Source organism: Eubalaena glacialis, chromosome 7, assembly GCF_028564815.1.
Source record: "Eubalaena glacialis isolate mEubGla1 chromosome 7, mEubGla1.1.hap2.+ XY, whole genome shotgun sequence".
Lineage (NCBI taxonomy): Eukaryota > Metazoa > Chordata > Mammalia > Artiodactyla > Balaenidae > Eubalaena > Eubalaena glacialis.
Window position 1 is genome coordinate 3398029 of NC_083722.1, and position 10529 is coordinate 3408557.

Here is a 10529-nt window from a genome sequence, read left to right on the forward strand (position 1 = left end):
CAAGTCCATTCTCTAGTAGGTCTGTGTCTTTATTCCCGTCTTGCCACTAGGTCCTTCATGACTTTTTTTTTTTTTCTTTAGATTCCATATATATGTGTTAGCGTACTGTATTTGTTTTTCTCTTTCTGACTTACTTCACTCTGTATGACAGACTCTAACTCCATCCACCTCACTACAAATACCTCCATTTCGTTTCTTTTTATGGCTGAGTAATATTCCATTGCATATATGTGCCACATCTTCTTTATCCATTCATCCGATGATGGACACTTAGGTTGCTTCCATGTCCTGGCTATTGTAAATAGAGCTGCAATGAACATTGTGGTACATGACTCTTTTTGAATTATGGTTTTCTCAGGGTATATGCCCAGTAGTGGGATTGCTGGGTCGTATGGTAGTTCTATTTTTAGTTTTTTAAGGAACCTCCATACTGTTCTCCATAGTGGCTGTATCAATTTACATTCCCACCAACAGTGCAAGAGTGTTCCCTTTTCTCCACACCCTCTCCAGCATTTATTGTTTCTAGATTTTTTGATGATGGCCATTCTGACCGGTGTGAGATGATATCTCATTGTAGTTTTGATTTGCATTTCTCTAATGATTAGTGATGTTGAGCATTCTTTCATGTGTCTGTTGGCAATCTGTATATCTTCTTTGGAGAAATGTCTATTTAGGTCTTCTGCCCATTTTTGGATTGGGTTGTTTGTTTTTTTGTTATTGAGCTGCATGAGCTGCTTGTAAATCTTGGAGATTAATCCTTTGTCAGTTGCTTCATTTGCAGATATTTTCTCCCATTCTCAGGGTTGTCTTTTGGTCTTGTTTATGGTTTCCTTTGCTGTGCAAAAGCCTTTAAGTTTCATTAGGTCCCATTTGTTTATTTGTGTTTTTATTTCCATTTCTCTAGGAGGTGGGTCAAAAAGGATCTTGCTGTGATTCATGTCATAGAGTGTTCTGCCTATGTTTTCCTCTAAGAGTTTGATAGTGTCTGGCCTTACATTTAGGTCTTTAATCCATTTTGACTTTATTTTTGTGTATGCTGTTAGGGAGTGTTCTAATTTCATACTTTTCATGTACCTGTCCAGTTTTCCCAGCAGCACTTATTGAAGAGGCTGTCTTTTCTCCACTGTATATGCTTGCCTCCTTTATCAAAGATAAGGTGACCATATGTGCGTGGGTTTATCTCTGGGCTTTCTATCCTGTTCCATTGATCTATGTTTCTGTTTTTGTGCCACTACCAAACTGTCTTGATTACTGTAGCTTTGTAATATAGTCTGAAGGCAGGGAGCCTGATTCCTCCAGCTCCATTTTTCATTCTCATGATTGCTTTGGCTATTCGGGGTCTTTTGTGTTTCCATACAAATTGTGAAATTTTTGTTCTAGTTCTGTGAAAAATGCCAGTGGTAGTTTGATAGGGATTGCATTGAATCTGTTGATTGCTTTGGGTAGTAGAGTCATTTTCACAATGTTGATTCTTCCAATCCAAGAACATGGTATATCTCTCCATCTATTTGTATCATCTTTAATTTCTTTCATCAGTGTCTTATAATTTTCTGCATACAGGTCTTTTGTCTCCTTAGGTAGGTTTATTCCTAGATATTTTATTCTTTTTGTTGCAATGGTAAACGGGAGTGTTTTCTTAATTTCACTTTCAGATTTTTCATCATTAGTGTATATGAATGCAAGAGATTTCTGTGCATTAATTTTGTATCCTGCTACTTTACCAGATTCATTGATTAGCTCTAGTAGTTTTCTGGTAGCATCTTTAGGATTCTCTATGTATAGTATCATGTCATCTGCAAACAGTGACAGCTTTACTTCTTCTTTTCTGATTTGGATTCCTTTTATTTCTTTTTCTTCTCTGATTGCTGTGGCTAAAACTTCCAAAACTATGTTGAATAATAGTGGTGAGAGTGGGCAACCTTGTCTTGTTCCTGATCTTAGTGGAAATTGTTCTAGTTTTTCACCATTGAGGACAATGTTGGCTGTGGGTTTGTCATATATGGCCTTTATTATGTTGAGGAAAGTTCCCTCTATGCCTACTTTCTGCAGGGCTTTTATCATAAATGGGTGTTGAATTTTGTCAAAAGCTTTCTCTGCATCTATTGAGATGATCATATGGTTTTTCTCCTTCAATTTGTTAATATGATGTATCACGTTGATTGATTTGCATATATTGAAGAATCCTTGCATTCCTGGAATAAACCCCACTTCTCCTTTTAATGTGCTCTTGGATTCTGTTTGCTAGTATTTTGTTGAGGATTTTTGCATCTATGTTCATCAGTGATATTGGCCTGTAGTTTTCTTTCTTTGTGACATCTTTGTCTGGTTTTGGTATCAGGGTGATGGTGGCCTTGTAGAATGAGTTGGGGAGTGTTCCTCCCTCTGCAATATTTTGGAAGAGTTTGAGAAGGATAGGTGTTAGCTCTTCTCTAAATGTTTGATAGAATTCGCCTGTGAAGCCATCTGGTCCTGGGCTTTTGTTTGTTGGAAGATTTGTAATCACAGTTTCAATTTCAGTGCTTGTGATTGGTCTGTTCATATTTTCTATTTCTTCCTGGTTCAGTCTCGGCAGGTTGTGCATTTCTAAGAATTTGTCCATTTCTTCCAAGTTGTCCATTTTATTTGCGTAGAGTTGCTTGTAGTAATCTGTCATGATCCTTTGTATTTCTGCAGTGTCAGTTGTTACTTCTCCTTTTTCATTTCTAATTCTATTGATTTGAGTCTTCTCCCTTTTTCTCTTGATGAGTCTGGCTAATGGTTTATCAATTTTGTTTATCTTCTCAAAGAACCAGCTTTTAGTTTTATTGATCTTTGCTATTGTCTCCTTCATTTCTTTTTCATTTATTTCTGATCTGATCTTTATGATTTCTTTCCTTCTGCTAACTTTGGGGTTTTTTTGTTCTTTCTCTAATTGCTTTAGGTGCAAGGTTAGGTTGTTTATTCAAGATGTTTCCTGTTTCTTAAAGTAGGATTGTATTGCTATAAACTTCCCTCTTAGAACTGCTTTTGCTGCATCCCATAGGTTTTGGGTCGTCATGTCTCCATTGTCATTTGTTTCTAGGTATTTTTTGATTTCCCCTTTGATTTCTTCAGTGATCACTTCGTTATTAAGTAGTGTATTGTGTAGCCTCCATGTGTTTGTATTTTTTACAGATCTTTTCCTGTAATTGATATCTAGTCTCATAGCGTTGTGGTCGGAAAAGATACTTGATACCATTTCAATTTTCTTAAATTTACAAAGGCTTGATTTGTGACCCAAGATATGATCTATCCTGGAGAATGTTCCATGAGCACTTGAGAAAAATGTGTATTCTGTTGTTTTTGGGTGGAATGTCCTATAAATATCGATTAAGTCCATCTTGTTTAATGTATCATTTAAAGCTTGTATTTCCTTATTTATTTTCATTTTGGATGATCTGTCCATTGGTGAAAGTGGGGTGTTAAAGTCCCCTACTATGATTGTGTTACTGTCAATTTCCCCTTTTATGGCTGTTACCACTTGCCTTATGTATTGAGGTGCTCCTATGTTGGGTGCATAAATATTTACAGTTGTTATACCTTCCTCTTGGATCGATCCCTTGATCATTATATAGTGTCCTTCTTTGTCTCTTGTAATAGTCTTTATTTTAAAGTCTATTTTGTCTGATATGAGAATTGCTACTCCAGCTTTCTTTTGATTTCCATTTGCATGGAATATCTTTTTCCATCCCCTCACTTTCAGTCTGTGTGTGTCCCTAGGTCTGAAGTGGGTCTCCTGTAGACAGCATATATATGGGTCTTGTTTTTGTATCCATTCAGCCAGTCTGTGTCTTTTGGTGGGAGCATTTAATCCATTTACATTTAAGGTAATTATCGATATGTATGTTCCTATTCCCATTTTCTTAAATGTTTTGGGTTTGTTATTGTAGGTGTTTTCCTCCTCTTGTGTTTCTTGCCTAGAGAAGTTCCTTTAGCATTTGTTGTAAAGCTGGTTTGGTGGTGCTGAACTCTCTCAGCTTTTGCTTGTCTGTAAAGGTTTTAATTTCTCCATCAAATCTGAATGAGATCCTTGCTGGGTAGAGTAATCTTGGTTGTAGGTTTTTCTCCTTCATCACTTTAAATATGTCCTGCCACTCCCTTCTGGCTTGCAGAGTTTCTGCTGAAAGATCAGCTGTTAACCTTATGGGGGTTCCCTTGTGTGTTATTTGTTGTTTTTCCCTTGCTGCTTTTAATATGTTTTCTTTATATTTAATTTTTGATAGTTTGATTAATATGTGTCTTGGCGTGTTTCTCCTTGGATTTATCCTGTATGAGACTCTCTGTGCTTCCAGGACTTGATTAACTATTTCCCATATTAGGGAAGTTTTCAACTATAATCTCTTCAAATATTTTCTCAGTCCCTTTCTTTTTCTCTTCTTCTTCTGGGAACCCTATAATTCGAATGTTGGTGCGTTTAATGTTGTCCCAGAGGTCTCTGAGACTTGTCCTCAGTTCTTTTCATTCTTTTTTCTTTATTCTGCTCTGCAGTAGTTATTTCCACCATTTTATCTTCCAGGTCACTTATCCATTCTTCTGCCTCAGTTATTCTGCTATTGACCCCTTCTAGAGTATTTTTAATTTCATTTATTGTGCTTTTCATCGTTGCTTGGTTCCTCTTTAGTTCTTCTCCGTCCTTGTTAAATGTTTCTTGCATTTTGTCTATTCTATTTCCAAGATTTTGGATCATCCTTACTATCATTATTCTGAATTCTTTTTCAGGTAGACTGCCTATTTCCTCTTCATTTGTTAGGTCTGGTGTGTTTTGACCCTGCTCCTTCATCTGCTGTGCGTTTTTCTGTCTTCTCATTTTGCTTATCTTACTGTATTTGGGGTCTCCTTTTCACAGGCTGCAGGTTCGTAGTTCCCATTGTTTTTGGTATCTGTCCCCAGTGGCTAAGGTTGGTTCAGTAGGTTGTGTAGGCTTCCTGGTGGAGGGGACTAGTGCCTGTGTTTTGGTGGATGAGGCTGGATCTTGTCTTTCTGGTGGGCATGTCCACGTCTGGTGGTGTGTTTTGGGGTGTCTGTGGCCTTATTATGATTTTAGGCAGCCTCTCTGCTAATGGATGGGGCTGTGTTCTTGTCTTGCTAGTTGTTTGGCATAGGGTGTCCAGCACTGTAGCTTGCTGGTCGTTGAGTGAAGCTGGGTCTTGATGTTGAGATGGAGATCTCAGAGATTTTCGCCGTTTGGTATTACGTGGAGCTGGGAGGTCTCTTGTGGACCAGTGTCCTGAAGTTGGCTCTCCCACCTCAGAGGCACAGCTCTGATGCCTGGCTGGAGCACCAAAAGCCTTTCATCCACACGGCTGCTAGTGTTGGAAGGTCTCCTGCAGAGGTGGGGGGGTGGCTCTGTTTCACCGTGGGGACAAGGACACTGGCAGCAGAAGTTCTGGGAAGTACTCCTTGGCATGAGCCCTCCCAGGGTCTGTCAATCAACAGGTTCTTGACCTAATAACCTGAAAGCTGCACTTTGAAGGGAAAGCATGAAGGAGCAAATGTGCTTAGGATGAGAGGGCTTTTCCCACAGGATTGCGGGGGTTATTTCTTAGCTGTTGAACCCACCGGTAACGAGAGTTTGTGTTTGCGTTGCAGCTTGTGGTTTGTAGAAAGTTCACGGTGTGTTCCTCACTCCTTGAGCTGTAATCGGGCATGGGCTGGGGTCCCGGGCTGGGGCCGCAGGCGCAGAGACTGAGGGGGAGGCTGGCACGCGGCAGGCCCTGCAGAGCTTCGCCCCCGCCCCCGTGGGGAGCTCTGGGCACCTGTGGCCTGGGACACGCATCCCGCCGTGGGCTGGAGTGGCTGGCTGCTGTGTCCGTCATTGCTGAGCTTGGGCTGCGGTGTCACCCCGCGGCAGAGGGTCCCCAGGGCTCCTGGCGTCTGTGCCGACCGTCTCCAGCGGCCGGGCAGCCAGATCTGGGCGGCACAGCCGTGTCCAGCCGTCGCCCTTGTGCCGTGGGCTCCACCTCCTCCTGCCCGTGTGCGGGGCCGCGCCTCTGGGTGCAGGACTCCCCCCCATGCCTGGGGGAGACGCAGAGGAGGATGAGACGGGTGCCCGCCTCAGGCGGGCCCTACCAGGTGACGAGAAAAAGGATGTTTGCATACGCTCGTCACTGATGGTGGAAAAAGAGTGACTGCAGTTGGGAGAAGTAGGCGTCCTGGGCACCCGGTAACACTGGAGCAGCCCTGGCAGCAGGCACCACCCACAAACACCGCACAGCGCCTCCAGGGCGCCTGGTCGGACGACTCGCCGAAAGGCCGAGGAACCATCGCGGCCTGGAGGGGCCTAACGGCCCAGGGCAGGGATCCTGGGTCAGAGAAAGGACGTCGGTAGGAAACCTGGCAGGATTGGCAGAGGGTTCGTGGCTCAGTCGTAAGAGCATCGTGTTGATGGTAATTGTCTGGTTTTGGTCATCGCGAGGTGTCCCGTAAGGTGTTACCGTGAGGGACAGCTTGGGGACGGGTCCCAGGAGCTCTCTGTGCTGCTTTTATCATCTCTCCGTAAGTCTAAACTCACTCCTGAACAGAACGTTTAAAGGGTTTAAAGAAACGTAGAAGAAGAGTTACGTGGGACCAGCCACAGCCCCCGTGGCCACATCTGGTCTCAGGGCCCCTCCTCCCCATCTCCCTTCCTGCTGTAGCCCCCCCACCAGCTGCCCCCTCTGCTGCCCTCAGTGGCCATCGTGGTGGGGGACGCTGGGCCCGCCCAGGCCCGAGCCGCTGCCCTGGTCCACGGACGGCTGCCATCGGCGGGAGGACCGTGGGGCTCTGGGGGCCCCCGTGCCCCCCTCCCCCTCCTCGCCTGCCCGGGCAGCAGTCGTGGCTTTAAGGCCAATGGGACCCTTGCTGGCAGCTGTGGTCCCTCTGGGACCAGCCGCGCCCAGAGCTGCGAGGAGGGGAGATGGCGCCCCTGGGGATCAGCGGGAGGGAGGGTTGCCGTGGCCGTGCTGGCCTCCGCCCCTTGTTTCCCAGCCCGCAGGGACGCGGAGGCCCGTGCCCGTCCTCCCAGAGTGCGCGTCCACACGCTGCCCGCCAGGCCGGCAGCCCCAGGAGGGGTGGGACGGGGCTTGACCGGGGACCCAAGGCCGGAGCAGGGAGGGTCTTTGGTCTGGGGCCACCCGAGGCCCTGCAGGCAGGGCACAGTCCCCGGCTGGAGTGAGGACCGGCGGCGTGGCCAGCAGCCGGGGTCCTCAGGACCTGCCAGCTTGGCCCTGGTGTCCGGCTGGAGGTACAGCGGGACAGCGGCTGCACCAGCCACTCGGTTCACGTGGTGGACGCCCCCTGCCGCCCCCCCAAACCAGGCCCGCCCGGGGGAGCCGCGTACGGCCAGGCACTGCTGTGGCAGGTGGGCCTGGGGGCTGCGCTTCCCCTGTGGGTCAGTTCAGAGCTGCCCCGCGTTGCCCTGTGCATCCCGCCACCTGGAGTAGGAAGGCCGAGTCGGGCCAGGCGTTCCCGCGACAGCAGGTAGAGGCGAGCCTGCTCCCGTGAAGGAAGCCAGGCAGCAGGGACACAGCTTAGGACTGGCCGGAGGGGGCGGTCGCGCCTGGCCGGCACTGCCCCCACGCCTGAGAGTCCAGAAGAGGGAAGGGGAGACGGGGTTGGGGGAGCAGGAAGTGACCTCCACGTGGCAGAAAACAATGTTCAAGGCAGTGACGGCGAGGGGGGCCCATGCAAGGGGCTGAAGGACGCCCGCCCCCTCACTCCCACTCCAGGCGGCCCGGGGCCCACAGCATCTGCGTCCACCATCCGAGCTCAGACCCTGGGGTTCAAGTCGGTCTCGAGAACGTGCTCCACGCTCAGTGACCGGCGTGTGGTCTTGTCTGCACGATGCAGTGGAGTGCCTAGCAACACAAGCTAGGAAGCGGGACCCGGCTCCCCGCCCTACGTTGAAAGGACAGTAGATCCGCAGGCCTCTGCGTTCCAGCCTCACCAGTGGTTTCCAGGAGGTGCATGGGTCTGTCAGCTGAGAGGTCTCAGTAACAGCAGGGCCTTTCATCACAAGGGTTTTACCTCTTTGGGAAAAAAGTATGTTTTATCTGAGCCTAGAAGCTCGTGGTCAAGTCTTCTTCATGACCATCAGTCTTCAGGATAAACTACGGAGAGGAAATTGTCACATCAGAATAGGGTGAGGTTTCTTTGTCAGATAGACTCTCCCCTTTCTCCTTATTGCAGCATCTGAGCCTGTCGTTCGAATGAGATAAAACCCATACATGTTGTGTTGAGACCTGAAAAGTGACCTAAGTCCAGGACCAAGTTTTAAAAAAAAGTGTGTGTATGAAATTGATTTTAACATACGCAGATGTGAACTTCTTCCATCAAGTCCTATGAAGTAACTGTGGTCAGACCCTCTTAAGCAGACTAAGTGGTCATCCAGGTCCTGCAGAGTTTATTTTTACCACGTGGATGTGAAGCGTGGCTGCCAAGTTACCCTGCAGCAGAAACATCCCTGCCCTTAGAACCTTGCTCTGTGTATTGAGAACAGTCAACCGTTGCCCTCTCTGACATAGAAAACGTTGTGTAGCAGTTCCGTGCCTGGTGCAAATCCCTAAAACCACAAATTGCCATTAGCCTTGCTTACTCCTCAGTTGCCTGGGAAACCGTTTTGTGTGTTGAATGAGTCCACACATGGGAATGGCTGGCACTGGGCGGCGGCAGGCGGGGAGGGACATGCCAGTAAGTTCAGATCTACAGCAGAGAGACCTCCTTTAATTTAGATTCCTTGGTTCTGTCCAGGTGATTCTGTTCTACGTCATAAACTAAGCCTTTTACATCTTCTTGAAAACTCGCCGGCCAGTAGTCACTTCCCCCGTTGACGGCACCTCCCGTGTCTTACTCGTGCACAGTCTGAACTTGCAGGGGCTAAGGGTTCGGGCTGTGTCCTCCCACGTCTCACGCGCCATCCACCCTTCTTCCTTCCAGGCGAATGAAATGCTGCTCAGCGGACGGAAGCTGACGGCGCAGGAGGCGTGCGGCAAAGGCCTGGTCTCCCAGGTGTTCTGGCCCGGGACCTTCACCCAGGAAGTCATGGTCCGCATTAAGGAGCTCGCCTCCTGCAACCCGGTTGTACGTCCAGTTCCTTCTCTTCCGTGTGTCAGTGCTCTCACCGCGACCTTTCCCTGCAGGGTGCGCACAGGGGGCACCCACGGCTGCCTCATGTGCGACACCAGAGGCCGGGCTCGGGCCTCTGCTGACCTTGCCCTCCCTCTGCAGTTACCCAGGAGCCAAGGAGTGCAGTTCAAGCTGAGAGTCAGTCACTTAAAAATGTCCCGTCAAAGTCTGCAAAAAGCAACGTTTCTAAAATTCTTTACTGTTTCCAAAGCCCTTTCGTACAACGGCACTTATTTCTCCCTCAGTGGACTTCGGTTTTGTTTAATAAGTGTGCTGGGCAATAGTCTTCTAACAAAATTGCATTTAGCAAATTACAGGGTGAAATGTTATTTCGTATTAACTGACACAACTCCCATCTAGGCTGTCCCAGGCATCGACAACTCGTTACCGAAATTAAATTCCGGTTAGAAAACCCCTGGGGCGGGCATTCTCAATGAGTATCACAGGCGTGGACAGGGTCCACGTTGTGGGGGGCAGGGTCCCCGCAGCCGTAGCTCAGGCCCAAGGCTGGTCACGCTGCTGGGGCAGGACCAGGGCATGGAGAGCACAGCTCTGTTGTGAATTAGCTTAACAGCCCTCTGAAGTGGAGAATTTGTCCAGTCTCCACAGTGAATGAAATACACATTGTACCTATATCAGGCCTGACACGTATCGTAAGATGTTTGTTTGGTCACCTTCTTACCAGGTGGCTCCTCAGGTTTGCTCACTGCCTCCATAAGCTCGGGGGCAGCGAGGAGCCAGCGCTTGCAGCCACAGTCCCCGCTAACTCACAGCTCCTTGTCTGGCGCAGGTGCTCGAGGAATCCAAGGCCCTGGTGCGCTGCAACATGAAGCTGGAGCTGGAGCAGGCCAACGAGCGGGAGTGCGAGGTGCTGAAGAAGATCTGGGGCTCGGCCCAGGGCATGGACTCCATGCTCAAGTACCTGCAGAGGAAGATCGACGAGTTCTGACGGCCGGGCTGCCCCAGACGACCCTGGAGTCGCATCGCGCAGGCCGGCTGGGGCTCCCCGGGGCGCGGACCCACCCTCACAGCCTGAAACAGGTTCACGTGGAGCTCACGCTTGGAAGCAGGACTTGAAACAGCCAAGCTATTTATTACCAAGGAGTTTTTAAGTACTGTAACTTTAAAATAAATAACTACAAAGCTCCTTTGTCCAAACGTCATTATTTTATACTTAATACACACGCAAGTATAAAAGTGTAATTGTGAGCTCTGGGCTGCTCGTTGAGGCTCTACTTTTTGTTATCTTTGGCTAGTACTGTATAAAAAAGAAGTGTGTTTTCCTGGTTTGGGTGTCAGAAAAGTCTGGAATAATGTTTGTTTTCCTTGTTTTTTCCTTCTAGAAAACAGAATCTAAAGAGGTGTTAGCCCACCTCGCCCCCCCCCCCAACCCCAAATAGAAATACGAA

General features: G+C 48.0%; 1 protein-coding gene across 2 annotated transcripts in view; it reads left to right on the plus strand.

The window, feature by feature from the left end:
* CDYL (chromodomain Y like) overlaps positions 1 to 10267 on the plus strand; it is a 151668-nt gene extending 141401 nt beyond the window's left edge. For both annotated transcript variants that reach the window (XM_061195685.1, XM_061195686.1), the window contains 2 exons: positions 8932 to 9075; positions 9911 to 10267. In XM_061195685.1, the coding sequence (XP_061051668.1) occupies positions 8932 to 9075; positions 9911 to 10069 (303 nt within the window). In that variant the 3' untranslated portion in view covers positions 10070 to 10267. The remainder of the gene's footprint in view (positions 1 to 8931; positions 9076 to 9910) is intronic.
* The last annotated feature ends 262 nt before the right edge of the window (positions 10268 to 10529 follow it).